Source organism: Chroicocephalus ridibundus, chromosome 1 (assembly GCF_963924245.1).
Source record: "Chroicocephalus ridibundus chromosome 1, bChrRid1.1, whole genome shotgun sequence".
NCBI classification, from domain to species: Eukaryota; Metazoa; Chordata; class Aves; order Charadriiformes; family Laridae; genus Chroicocephalus; species Chroicocephalus ridibundus.
In genome coordinates this window covers 135,244,837-135,260,013 of record NC_086284.1, presented here as the reverse complement: position 1 = coordinate 135,260,013, position 15,177 = coordinate 135,244,837, and the positions used below count along the sequence as shown (strand labels likewise).

Genomic DNA, 15,177 nt, shown 5'->3' with positions numbered 1-15,177 from the left:
GGGAGTAACTTAGTAAGTCAAATGAAATGCAGAGGCTCGGTGGCGACTGAAGAGCAGTTCCAGCATCCAGAGTGGCTCTCCACCTACCTCGCTGCTGGGCAGCTGTCGGATGCGGGCACAGGAACCGGCCACCTTCCTCTTCAGGGCCACTGTTCTGCGCCTCTGCCCCCGCAGCACCCGCCCTGCTACCAGGGAAATGAAGAGCCTGGAGCATTTCATAGTGTTATTAGGAATTGTGGGTGGTCCAGCCCGGATCCGGTTCAAGCAGTGTATCTTTGGAAACCAACTTTGCTGCCTTCTTTCAACTGGAATCTAGAAAAAAATCTTCTCTTGCTTCTAACATGAATCCCCTGGAATCTCAGTGGCTTTCGGTTTTATTGACTTCCCTGGGCCTTGAAAGAAGTCAGCACCTTGAAGCTCTGCAAATGACCGAAACACTCAAATCTAATTTTTGGCTAGCCCCTTTCCCCCCTTTCAGCATGTTTCAACAGTTCAGTTTCCATGAATGTGTTTGGTTTTATCCTCTGTTGGACTTCACGACACGCTAGGCAGCAATTTTAATAGATTGAATTGCCAAGGTGGCAAACAACGCCAGGGCAAAAGAGATAACAAAAGGAGCAGAATATTCACCTGATGTAGGTTGGCCTACTTTTGTTTAGCTCAGTAGTTCATTCTTGAATTTTACCAAGAAACTAAGCTACAGTTATATATAGAATGTGTGAGATATATCCAAAAACTGTGGGCTGCATAAATTAATAACAGATACACATATATACATAAACATGTGCATATGCACTCATATCACTATACGTATCACTGTGCATATACCCACATAGTTCCTTATATATGGCCACATTTCTCCTTCGCTTATTAACAGCTCAATTACGTACAGCTCAGTTAACATCAAGGGACAGACCACATACATCATCCTGTATAATAAAGCCATTTTAACCTCAGCTGTAAGTTGCAAAGACCTGTTACAACACCTAGAATCGACCATCCACATGAGTAAAGACACTCTACATTGACTATATCTTGCATAAACATAATTTTAAATTATGTCCTTAATTTATAAATAAATTATTGGTCACGGTATGGCAAAGGGATTACAAAAAAATTAAACGTTACTAGACTTAATAAAAGAATACACTCTATAGCTGCTCTTCTTTCTGAATCAGACACTACTGTGATACCAAAGTTTTGGTGTTTTTGTTTTTAAAATATCCCTGGTAAAGTTTTTGTGTGCATTAGGAAATTGTGTAAGCAGGTAATGGCAGTGTGCTAGCAAGCTACATCATAAATCACATGGCAAGTTTTACTGCTTGCTTTTTAAACCTGGCTTTCAATTTGTAGCGGATCTGTTAAATTCACATTGTCAGCCAGTGTGAAAGGAGGCCTTTTTCTCATATCAGGTACCTGAATTTTACATAGAAGGGCACACTCTTGTAAAGCCTCTTGTACTTTTCATTGTGCTCTCTCGGTGTATGGGTTGACACTGCTGTGTAAGAGCTCAGCAAACGTGAAGAATGCTTGAATAATCTTAGGCATGTTGAAGCCCCTTTGTGGGAACAGATTTTGAAAGCTGGTAACATCAGCTTTTGGGAAATTGGGATGAGCTGAAATCAGAGACATTCAGATAATTCAGTCCTTACCACTGATGAAGAAATATTCAAAGGCTCACAGAATTTTTTAAAAGCTTTTACAGCAGTACCAAGAGCTTTCACTGTGCAAAAAGTTTGAGTATCAAGCTCTGCTCCGGAGAGTGCCCATCTATTACGCCATCCACAGGAGCGTGCAGCATCTCTGGGGGTGCTACTGCCATGGGCCTCAGGGATGCACCTTTCCTGCCACCCAGCCAATGGAAGTTCATGAGAGAGGGAGGGGGGAAAAATATCTTCGTGACTGCACATGTACATGTGGGGTAGGAAGCTGCTTTTCTTTCCAGAGGGAGCTGTATGTGAGGAAATACCTACAGGCCTTGGCTTTTCCATCCAAATCTTTTAGCGTGTTATAGGTCTTAAACGCATGAATCAAGTCTGCTCATGAATAAACACGAGGGAAGAAGCTTTCTAACCAGAACATGGAAACTACAGAACGACTTCCACTTAGTGGTATGGGGTTGTAAAAAGCACAGAGCTGGATATATTTACATAGAAGATTAAATATTTGCATGTGGCAGTATGAGACTGAATATGACGGTGACAGAAATCCATTCTAGCGTTACACATTTTCATAATTCGGTTTTTGGGGGCAGTGGAACTATTCATTCCCTAAGTTAGGCATGGGACTTTTAGGCACCTGCACTTGAACTGATCACCCGTTGGTTTCTTTTGGTGGCAGTAAGGGCAAAGGGGAGTCCCCACAGCATCACTCACCCAGCTTGACACCTATCCCAGGAGGAGGAGGAGAGTAGCTCTGCAGAGGTGGCTGTTGCTTTCTGTTGACAATAAAAGAGCCTGAGGTGACTCGCTGGAAATTAAGACATCTAATTATTTTTAAGTCTAAAGTTAGGTGAGATGAAACCCACTCATAGTATCTATGTCATTAAATTACACGTACCAATAATCTCCTTTCCAAAGCAACATGCCTGCCCTAGACTTTAAAGAAGAAGGCAACAAAATACTATCTTGCCTCTAGCAATAGTTCCTCTTGGCCTCTCCGGGTCTAAATATCTCAAGTCATCTTCTTCTATGACAGGAATGTAATTAAAGCTATTTGGTCACTCTACTTAGCTGAAAATATGTGAAAATGAGCACAGTCTCAAGTGGAACAAGAAGTCGGAGTTCATTACATGATATCCCTATTCAGTTTGGCATTGTGATTCATTGAGGTCTTGAAAAAAATTGAAGGCCATTCGAACTGTATACATAAGGAAACCAGGGGTTTTTTTTGTGAACCATGCAAATTAATTTGCCTTCAGGTGTATCAGTAATTTAATGGTTGCCACACGTGAGCCAACAGGAAAATTTGTCAGCAATCAGCCAGATGAATTTCAGCCTCAAGTGATGCATCTGATTCGGGCATCCTGGTGGTGACTCGAGGGTTTCATAGATGTCTGGCAAATTAGTAAGTCCAGCTCACTTTCAGTTTTACTTGTAATTGGCCATCCACACTTTTAAGATGCCTTGGAAGGCCCAGGGTGTTTTGAGTATTTTTTTGAAATAACCTTAAGAGGAGGATGAAAACATTTCAGGTCATTAAAAATCAGACTGCAATGCTTCAGTGAGGGAATACACAGGCAGCTTTTCAGTGATCATCTTTCAATTTATGTCCTCAAACCTTCATCTGTTCCTCTATTTGACACTCATAAATCAGAACTTTGAATGCTTCATATTTCCCCCGAAATGCTCCAAGAGAACTGGATGTTTTTACTTTCCAGACCTGTGTTAGGGAGTATCAACCATTTCAGGAACTATCAAATGATAAACATTGCTACTAATTGAAAAATACTTGACTTTCAGAAGCATAGGATTACTTCAGAAACCATTATTCACAGGAAGTTATATTTATTTGTGTTAGCAACCCTATTGATTTCACATTACTGCTCTTTGTAACTGAGAATTGTAAAATATGGCCTTTAGTAAAAAATAGAGAAAATTGTATCCTGTGTGGTTTCATTCGTCTCCCACCCAACCCAGATGATGGGACAAAAGAGTATTTAATTTGTACAGTTATAGATATTCCAGAAACTCTACAGGAAACCCATTTTCTCTCTTAGCTTTGGTCTGTTAGCCAGGCAGTCATATTAATAACAAAAGTTAAGCCAGCTGCTGTTTTAACACCCGCAGTTCTGGTGGAGGAGGTGGGGAAGGCAAGTCCTCGCCTGCAGCAGCTCCCCAGGCTCATTCCAAGTGCCAGGTCTCCTCCCACACCCCTCTGTGAGACAGACCTGGGATCTGAGCAGATCCCAAGCTTCACTTGCAAAAAAGCAGCCAGATCATTGGTACCGAGACCATACAGACCAGTGCCAAACACAGCGCTGGTACAGGACCCTCCTCTTCATTGCAAGAGAGCGCTGGGAGGCACTTTCTAACTGGTTGCAGTTTGTTTCCCAGTTCTCTGGCAATGGGCTCAGGGCACTGTCCTAGACACAAATCCAAACCAGTGGACCCACCAGTATGAAGCCCAAACATGTGCCAGAGGCAAAGTGTTCCTCTGAAAACCATCTTTGAACTCTATAGTAGCAACAGGAAGTCATGGAATAAAATTTAGAAGTGATTTAAAGAGGCAAACAAAGATCCTCCACTGGTGTGAGTAACCTTATCTTTTGTGTGACTACAAACCAGTGGGGGGCTTGGTTGTCGCTAATTAGCAGGTATTGGATTCAGGTTTAGCTAGGAAATAAGCAAGAGTAGAGTGTAAATCCGAGTTGCTCTATGTCCCTCTGGCATGGAGAGCAGCCATGCACCTCCCCTGGCCTTCTCAGGACAGCAGCACAACCAAGGACCTGGCCAGCAGGTACCTGCCATCCACCACCGGCCCCTTCTCCCGTATGGGTGCCCAAGCCTACCCCCTGGGAATGCAAGATCTTCACAAAGTTTCTAAATCTCCTTTAAAGCCAGTGAACAGCTCTAGGCAGTGATGTGAAGTGCAGTGTGTTACACATCCCCCAGTCCTTACGGGAGTCCCACAAGCTTAATCCAGGCTAAAAGAGGTGAGATTCTTAAGAAATGGAGTGAGCAATTTAAAAGCCAGATTTGCCAACACTCGTAACAAATTATTAAAATGGAAATTTCTTAAAAATTGCACTGCTTCATAATTCATGCACTTGACTTTTCTAGTAAGCCCTTCTCAAGCATTGTAAAGAGTCATTGCAACTCTTGAACATCTTACTACAATGCTCCAATGTCTAAGACAGCTGACAGCATTCGCTTTTGTAACGTATTAAGCCTCTATGTGATAATTAGCTTCCAGAACATGGACAGGTGATTCCACTCTGAAAGCACAGTGGAAGTAAGCACGTGCCTATTTCCCACTTATATTTCCCAGGTGGAAGGGAGGAGAGCAGTCTGAGAGGTGACGTGCAGCCCATTTCCAGTGGCTGGTAGGTAGGACCTATTCCACCCATTCCTGTTCAGAGTTGTTCCCATTCGTGCCTTATGTCTGACTTGTTCCTCATCAAGAACGCATTGTACTGATGCTAATGCATTGCAGCGTGAGCAAATACGTTGCTGTAAACACAACCCAAATAAAACATATAATCCAAATGGTTCTTCCCACCTACAAAGCAACGATATGAGCAGACAGCATCTCCGACGTGATCGTGGCTTTCCCAGCATCAATTACGGAAGGCAGGCTTTCTGGTGCTTCAGTAGGACTACTATAAACTTGGTATAATCTTTAACACACCCAAGCAAAAGCTGATAGCCTTGTGTATATTGAAGTACATGGCACATCCCAGCACTGCTCAGGGCATGTCGCAGAAGACTTGTAAGTAGGCCTTGTCTTTCCAGAATACACTGGCTAAACGTGTGTTCTTCCACTCACTGTTGCATCCGACCTATCTTTTGCCTGCTGCCCTTAAATCAGGATAGTGATTCGCAAGCTATGACAGCAAAAGGGTAGGTTATGTGCTCCAAAAGAGCAGCAGAGCAGAGAAATCCTGCTGAGAAAGCCTTCTCTTGAACTGTCAGGGAACTGCTTAGTCTCCTGAGCGCTCTGATGCTCTACCCCAGATCTGTGACTCACACAGGTTGGGGTTCGCAGTTCTGTGCTTAATCCAGAGCACGTAATAACCTTTCTAGTCGCCATTCACACCTGCACTAGGGAAATTACGGGCCACCAGCTTAATACAGTTGGTACCTGCCCTCAAATAGGAACCCCTCCAAAACTTCCCCATGGAATATGATCAAAATGCAACAAGCCCATCTGTCCCATGCCTCCCCAGGGTTTATGGGCCTGTTTTGAAGGTCCACGGCGTTCCTTAACAACTGATGGATAGAAGTGTCGCAGACATCTCTGAGTACTTAGCAAAGGGCTTCTCTCAATTGGCCCCATTTATGTGTCCCCCAAGAGCACACCTACCAGGGCAGATGCTTCTGGCTTTGTTCTTAACACATCCCAGGTATTTCCACCTTCTTTTCTTAGGTAAGGCATTGCTTAACTCTGATGAATCCGGCATGTGTTGCACATTTATCCTGTTTAATCCCTAACACCTTCCTGAGGTATTCGCTTTCAAACATATTTTGAGATTTCTCTCCACCTTTGCAGATTTGTCAGCTGTAGTAGAAGTAACCCTTTAAGTTGAAAATTCAGAGTCTGTTTTTCAAGTTGAAAATTTCCAGTGCCTGGATTTTGTTTAAACTCTTAAGCACCAGATCTCTATCTTCCCTGAGCCAGCTAATATTTCAGAAACATTAGGTAACATGATGGTTACCAGTGATGGTGGCCATTTTACATAGTGGCTGTGACAAAATTGATTTGCCACCATTTAAGGCAGTCCTCTCATCTGACCTCATGCAGGTGCCATGATGCGTTTCACAGCTAGACCAGAGGAGAATTTGTACTGCATCAAGGGCGATGTAACCCGGTAAAAGATCGCTCAGCCTGGGGATGAAAATAGGGGCCAAACAACCACTCCTTTATGGCAAGATGGCAACATCCAATGCCACTGCTTAATGTTAAAGTGTTCCTAGTCAATTCAAAAAACTGAAACATTCGACCTCTTCAGGACTGAGCCAACCTGAAGGAAATTTTAGTTGCTGTTGAAGTTCCCCCTACATTGGAAAAACCTGAATCATTCAGCCATTTTTAAGGTTCTCCCAAAGAAAAAAAAAGATGACGAGCCCCCCCTAAAAAGTCTCCAACTTTCTGCTTTCTTTCATGCAAACAAGAGGGCCTAATTGAGATTGCACCGGCAGCGTTCATTCTGGCATTTCATAACTTTTAAGAATTAGACTTTGTAACCCAAGAAGCCTTTCAGCATACATTTTGGATATAATATTGTATGTTATGTATAATATAGCCATAGGAGTGTACAGATGCCAAGCTATGAAAATGATTTCCCTGCTCTTTGGCAGACTCCACAGGCAGAGGGATTAGATTATGTTCTATTTCTTTCTGGTTTGTAATATATTTAGACAACTGAATGGCTTTTCATTTGGTGCTTGTCCTGCAATTCATTTCTCATATCCTTCCTTTCAATCTTGTGAGGCTTTTTTCAAAATCTAGTGCATTGTGCTTTGTCCTCCCTTGTCCTTCCATTTATGGAGAAGGAGGACATTCCTATTGCCTGTAATAATCAGTGTATCTGCCGAGGGCTTCTTGCAGAAAGCTGCTTTTTTGCCTGGTATCCAAGCTCTTCCTATGAAGACAGAGTGAAAGCTTTTCTTCCACGCCCAGCGTGACCAGATCTGAAGGCATTGCAGCAGAACCTCAACAGGCGCAGATCAGTGCCAGTCTCCTTAGATCAGTGTAATACAATTTCATGCCGGAGCGAGATCTGGACATTTGCAGAGACCGTTTGCTTTGTTATCTCAGGTCTGAAGGGGCTGTGGTGATTGATGGCGCTTTTATGTGAACAGTAACTTAGCAAGAGGCCCTGGAACGGTGAATGCAGCAACTGTTTACTTCATTTGTCAGAAAATGACAAAAGTCCCTGAAAAACACTTGTCTCCAGAGGCTCTGAATCATTCCTTCATTATTAATGGGTGTCATTTTTTTCCAGCGGAACTAAGCCGCCATGCAAAGTCATCGCTGTAGAAGAGGAGGCGATCTTTTAGTTAGCTGCTTCCTTGCCGGGCAATGAAAATCGATGCAGCTTGAGTGGGTGCTGTTGGCTGAGCGGCCAGTTAGAGCAGCGGTGGCAACCTGGGGTGCTACACAATGGCGGTAACCTTTGCTAGTGAGTAGGGGCAACCTGAGCCAGCTCCAGAGCACACGCTTCAGCTCTAAAGACATTAACCTCCTGTAGAAGTAACCAGAAGTGACAAATTCGGGGTTTCCGTTGCCAAGCACGCTGTGTTGGGAGGCTGGGATATAATACTCTGGCTGACTGCACATGGAAATTAGCGTTCGACTTCCTTAGGAAAATGCAAGCGTTTTCAGTGATCCCGCTATTGCAAAACAATTGGAAGCAGTACTTCTCAACTTTACTGGTCCAGCCGTCAGTCGCACACCCCACTTCACTTCTCGCTAGAGGAAGAAGACCGCTTAGCCTGGCATCCGTCCGGTCAGGATTCAGTTTCAGGCAGAAGCTGTTGATTCGGCACCAGGCTCAGACAAGAGCTTGGGAAACACAGGGTGAATACTTCGATACTTGATGTAAGACACTTTCAGGGCTGAGTGTGGTCTAAGTGTTGTTGGCTCTGCTCTTCACATCCTCACAGTCGTTCCCCCATAGCTTTATACACACGTTAAGGGAGCTGGCAGAGAATTGAAGCTACCTGCACGAGGGGTATTTTATCTTGTGTGCTGCATACAAATATTCATAAACTTTCCTACAGTCTTTGGATCCGAGAACTCTCGTTTTATACCACCTTGGTGGCACTCTTGACTTTATATTAACCTTGGAAGAAGGATCTGGCTAGCAGCAACTCTGGGACTCTCAGGTACAGGAAAAGAGTAACTGGCTGATGGGTCTGATGCATTTAAAATTGCATTCTGCCCTGGAGCACATAAATGCCTGCTCTACCTGCTCCATCTCTAAACAGTTCTTTAAAAATAAATAAATAAATAAATAAAAGAAACCACATCCTGGCAAACAATCTAGTGATTTAAATTATGCAGATTGTAGATTAGTAAAGCATTTCATCTGAGCTAAAGTACGCATAGCACTCTACAGAAGAGTGAAAAGAAACAACTGAAGATGATGTGAAGGACATAGGTGGCTCCAAGCCGTGATATGTGCTCATAGTCTTCAGTTTCTTTCTCCCCAGGTATTTTTTAAATTAGTTATAACTAAGTCTCAAGAGACTGTCTTCTAGATACAACTTATTTCAAACTTTGTCTGCCTGCAGACCTCACAAGGGGCAGGCTTGCATGTTTTGTTAGTATGCATTTCTACCAACGTCAAAAAAGGACAGTGACAGAACAAAACAACACAAAGGATTTTTTTTTTTATTTCTAAAACAAACACGGCTGTCTAGGCTATTTGATTATTAGAAAGCAATTAACTGTCAAATTTTGACATAGGTTTCATTTGATTGAGTTTTGGGCTTAAATCCTCAGTGTTAGTTACAAGAGAATTGCATAGTTCTGCTCAGAGGTCCTCCCTGGCTATCAGCACTGTGAGAATTGCCTAAATCTGAATTAAGATAATATCATTGAGCTACAGCTGCAGCTACAGCTGCCCACCCGACCTTGCACTTCCGAGCACATGCACCGCTGCAATTTCAATGGAGTTATGCTGACTTGAAAGTTGAGACTCAAGCCTCCTATACTGAATAGATTTGATGGGTAAACACTAGATAACCTCAAACGTGCTGGTTCCAACAGATATTCTGCTGTCTGAACCAGATGTTTCTTCATATTTTATACATTAATGGAATGTAATATGTATAATGTAGCACATAGATTTGGGAATACCCAATATGCAAAGAACTCTGTCTGGTGGGAGAAGTTAATTAGGTATTGTTGCTACTAGGATACCAAATGGTGCCTCCAACAGCTTGTATTCGTACCATTATGCTTTCCTGCTTGACCAAACAGATGCATTGCATTTATTTATTATTAACGGTACTAATCTTGGTCTACCTTAAAACTTTCCCTATTTGGGCTTTCATCCAATTTACCTGCATGCTGCCATAGTTGGTGTATGGGCTCATCGCCAGTTACACACACGCACACTCTGTGCAAGGTGAAGATGGGCAGATTTAAAGCATTTGTCATGTCCAGGAGGTACTGCAAGAATAAAATGACGACTACTCGCAACACTTCTGTGAGGAAAGCACATGAATATAATACTTAATCATTTACATATGTGGAAATAGAAGTGCATTTTCTCGTCATATGACAGGAACAGGCGTTAGAGTAAGCAGTCTGTGCTCGGTCTGATGCATACCTTGGTAATGAATGTCATAGGAAGGTGCCATGCCATTTGATAGAGGCGTTTACCATATGGTCACAGACACACTTTACTCATGTAAACAGCTCCAGTGTGATTGTCCACAGAAGTAAGATTTACTTGGAAGTAAATTTATGGTTGCAGAAGGAAGCCTTCTGCTCTTTGTACTTTCAGAGTAGACTACAAGCAGTAGAAATGAAGAGTTTAGCCGTTCTTTGCATTTCCTCTTTCACCTCTTCAGGCAAGTATTTGACCTTTTCATGTCACAGGTAGTAGACAACACAACAATGTGGAATGGGTACACTAGCACACATGCAGAAAGAGGAACTTGGGGTGAAATCTGATTTTTATCATGTAGCATACAGCCTTGCTGTCTCCAACAACCAAGGCTCCATGACCTGCAGAAAAGCATCCCATTTCCTCCCTGCCAAGTTCCCAGGGTCCCCTCTTGATGATGCTCACCCAGGGGTTGGCCTGGCACATCATCGGCACCTCAGGTATGCACCCAGACTCCGGAGCTAGGCTGCACTCCATGTTCCCCAGGGTTACAGGTAAGAATAAGCAACTTGCACACCTACTGTGCGATTAATATTTTGCAGGACCAGGACCAATTTAATAGAACAGGGAGAAACAAGGTCAGCCTCTCACTCTGACTATGTAGGAAAAAAGAGAAGGAGAATGCAACCATCCATATCACACAAGCTTTCACTGGGCCAAACAGAGCTAATGAGAGGAGGTGGAGGCCTCCTACCACCTCTTCTTTCTTTCTCATGCTTTTCCTTCTCCTTTCCTGCCTCCCCAAATTAAATCTACAACTGAGAAAACTACAAGTTTTTCTTATAGGAAGTACTTTGATGTTGTGAGCTCATGAAAAACTATGGGAACATTTGTGGTTTATGTCTTCCAGAAAATTATATTGATGTGCCTCAAGATGGGAGAGGTAAGACCAGACTTCAAGGAGCAGCTTTCAAGATAATCAACTAAATGACAAGAGCTGAAAAAATCATGGATAAGCAGGAGAGAGAAAGGCTACAAGAGGGAGATTGAGCAAGTCACCTGAAGAGAAACACCATTCAGACAACTTCTATAGGCAAACAATATAGAAAGAGTCTCCAGAAGAAAGCAGCCTGTAAGCAATATTTTAATTCTAGATGGATGATATTATCTCTGAAAGGAAGTATAATATTTGAGGAAATGCTCAATAGGAAGAAAATTAAGTTGCTCTGGCAAATCCACACAAAGGTGGAAAAAGATCACAAGACAAACCTTTGGTAGATAACTTTTCTTTGCCTCCCCATCCATCTATTGCCATTTGAGCCTAATCTAAGTGTCAGAATACTGAATGTGAGTTTTTCCAAAGTTCTCTGGTGAATATTTTGTCACAATAGGGTAGATGCTGGCAATCCCCATCACTGTTACACATATTGTCATATTCATTACAAGGTAAGTGCAGCCCTTTCATTGAGTCGAACTGCAGGGTAGCGATTTTTTCAACCTTAATACACATTTTAAGAACATTGGCAATGATTCTGCTAAGACATCAAACATCTGAGCACATCTTGGCTTCACACACCCTCCTGAAGAGGGAAGCTTTATTAAGAAGCAACATGGACACCCCATTCCACCCCCATGATCCTTGAAGCTGAAAGAGAAACAGAAGAAAATCAACAATCTATATATTTCAAAAGCAATAATACCATTGTCCCTCTGCTTTACAAAGCAATAATCCAATTCCCTCAGCCACCAACTGGCTTCAGAGTTTACTGCTCACAAATCTAAGAATTCTATTTGTGTGCCAGAAAGGCAATGATGCTACCAAGAGTACTTGGTCACTAGGTTGCAGTAGCCTGACTTAACTTTCCACAGGACAGGTTTATTTTAAAATCACACAGTATCAATTACATGAGCAAATCCTCTGAAATTCAGTCACTTAAGATATAGATGTGGAGAACCTGGCAATGGTAACCAAACAGGGGAGTTCATCTAGGAATCATAACGCAAAGTCATGCTAATCCCAGATTAATCCTTCATGCCTAGTATTTTGTCCTGCAAGTCTGAATAACTTTAAAATAACCATATATTTTACTGTATAATCAACATGAGGAACACCTTGTCAATAAATAACAAGTTTTCCTTTTGTACCTCTTTGATTTGAGTGCATTTTAGTCTTCTGTTAAACTCAAAAGGGATAGACTACTGAGTGATTTAATTCACAGCTTCCAGAGTGCATGATGGTACGTGACTAAAGCCACGTAGGAATAAATAGTGCTGGGGGAGCCAACAAGGCTGGAGACCACAGGAGTGCCCACTCTTCAAAGAAGGCCCAATCTGAGTAGGGTACCAATGTGCTCATGCCCCTTTTCTTTGCAAACCAACTAGTAAAAAAATGCCGAGTATCACTGAGTAAGGGCAGGCAACAGCTAATATGAAAGAATTCAAATGCCACAGGTGGGAGTGCCACCCGGCAGGCATTAGGCTCCGTCCTATCCTAGGTAAGCTTAAAGTCCAGCCCATTCTCGCTCTTCACAGAAGCTCCTGCATATGCAACCCTGCGTGCAACTCAGCTTGTAGAGCCGTGACAGAGCTGCCGCAGTGCAACTGGGGTGTTCTACATTGTGAGAATCGTAGCACTTCCAGTCAGAGTCAGTACTTTTTAAACCTTGATTCACACTACACCTAGGAGATGCTAGTTTTCTAAAAAGAACATTTCATCAGGCCATTGCAGACCCATTCAAAGCACTTTTGCTGGGAACAAAAAGGACCTTCAGCAAAGACGCACTATAAGTAGCTTGCAGATATTGGCAGACAGTCCGAACTGTTCTCTGCTTGGTGATGAGCGCTTCAGCAGGGAAAGGGTCAGTGCTCCTGACAGTGGGAGAGCTAACCTTATGAGATGTAAGGGCGTGCTATTAGTGCCAGCTTGCAAGAAAAGCAAAGGAAACCAAGGAGCTGGAAGCAATGCCATCCACGCCTCTGCCAGCATCACGTCTACTCCGCATTCCCGCATCGGCTCCAAGATCCATAATCCCTGCAGACACCCAACAAAGTACCTATCTACAGTAATCGGTCTTACCTTGGCGCTTTGCAGTAACTGTTTGCTCCTTTTACCTTCTACCAGCACCTACTTTCATTGTGAGGTGATGGCCGCCACAGAGAGCTTTGTAAAAAGCTTATGTTCATGAAGGAATTTGTATTAGATACTGGTTTGTGTGACTTACTGTATTTTGTAAGGGTTTTTTTCCCTTTGGGAATTGTGCGTTATTAATGAGCAGTTTTATGCTTTACTTCTAGTACATGTATACCTTGTAATTGATGTGCTTTTTGTTCATTTGTTTGTTTTCTTTCATTCTCTATACAGAGCCAGTTAATATAAGGTAGATACTCTCTGGCTGAAATTCTGATTTTGCCTACCGATTAATTTATGGATAAATCCATGTCTTTCTTAGCTGATGAACAATTGTTCATCAATTGTGTTGTTATAATCATGTGAGCGCCTCTCTAGTTTAGCAGAATATAAGATCCTGAGTAAGACTAATGCTCGTTGGGCCTTAAACTAAAAGGAAACAGCGCACCACAGGTGTTTCCCTACCACCATTGCTATCAGCCCTTCTCCCTTAGTGTTTGGGACATTGTAGAAGAGCATTGGCTAGACAAACAGTCACCCGAACATTTCAACCACCTAGGTAGCTGTGCTCTGGTATTCCTCTGCATTTACCTGATCAAAATTATGGTGAACCAGATAAACTGCAATGAATTCTTCAGTTATTTCTGCAGAAAGAGACTGGTTCAAATACAGTATCGCTCTAAAAGAAAAGACCTGGACTAAAAGAAATATATTTTCCTCTATGTCCATCCTGACATAGTTGGAAAAAATAAAGGATATAAAATTAACGTTTACAGAAGTGTATCATTCCTTTGTATGCCCTGTCTAACAATGGCAGCTGTCTGTCTCGGAGGCTATTAATGACCTTCATGCTCCAGAAGCCTCCTTCCTTGTCCAGTTCATTTTCTATCTTCAGTTTTACTGAAAACTGAGTGTCCAACTTCTCAATAATTGCTGTGTATAACATAGGACATAAAAAGATAAGTTATAAAGCTTGTGCAGGACTTGGTGTTGTAATTAACCATCTTTTGTGCCTGGTTATTGATCTTACAAATACACAGAGTGAAAATAATCTGGCCTTTTAATGTATACTTCAGCATATTGTAGCAGCTATTTTAGATAACTGGTTTTAATAGTTTTATTATGGCTGTAATTTGTATATGAGGACTGTCCACTTGAAGAAGCTATGAAGTAACATGTCAAAGTGATTTTTAAAGTCAGTTCTATTTAGCCACCAGTGGTGGTGTATGAAAAGTAAAGCAACAAAAACAAAACCTCACTCACTCGCCAGGAAGAAACATCTTTTCTCAGCCTTGAAAATTCTCTTGTATAAGACAGGCATTTCTTCTAGTCCTCCTTTTACATAAATAGTAAATCACTAAGAAGATAATATATACAGTACAATAGTCTATTTTAATAGTCTGCAGTCAAATTTTAGGCTAATTAAGCTAACTAGAAATTCTAGGGTTACAGTGATTTCTCACTCTTTATTAATACATTGAAAATAATACTGTTTACATAACACTCAATGTTTGAAATCAGTACGTGCCAGTGTCCAGTGATTTGCTAATCTAGTTTTTGATCTAATTCTGTCCTATTTTTTGCAGCATTCTCTAACTTCATATTATGAATCATGTTGTCTTTCTAAAGTGATTGCCAAGTAAACCAAAAATGTGTTTTACACTGCTATTGCACTGCTCTTGTCTTTATATACAGTAGTTTTTATAAAGACGTCCTTAGGTTTTAATAAATGAGTGTAACGTAAACTAATCCCTGTAATAAAACTTGCTTTAATGTTTCAAAGACTGTCTGGAATAGCTGTAGAGATTTGAGTTTCTACTTTTTCCAGTAGCTTCAAGCTTCATGTCTTCCTTCCCATCTGCAGGGAAATCCCCAGATAACAATACTCCATATTTTATATGAGTGGTTTATATAAAGGGAAATTAAGAGGGTGTATTTAGTGCAAAGAATGATGCTTGGATTTGGAGAAAGGAAAAAAAGAAAAAGCTCTCCGAAAAGCAAGCCACCCCACAAAAAAAAAAAAAAAAGGCTAAGGCCACTGCGTAAATAA

General features: G+C 41.8%; 1 protein-coding gene across 1 annotated transcript in view; it reads left to right on the top strand.

Moving 5' to 3' along the window:
• The window catches only part of SHISAL1 (shisa like 1), a 197,925-nt gene extending 183,037 nt beyond the window's left edge, over nt 1–14,888 (top strand). Inside the window, exon 5 of the mRNA XM_063354871.1 lies at nt 10,911–14,888. Coding sequence (XP_063210941.1) covers nt 10,911 — 1 coding nt within the window. The 3' untranslated portion in view covers nt 10,912–14,888. The remainder of the gene's footprint in view (nt 1–10,910) is intronic.
• Nucleotides 14,889–15,177: the final 289 nt, after the last annotated feature.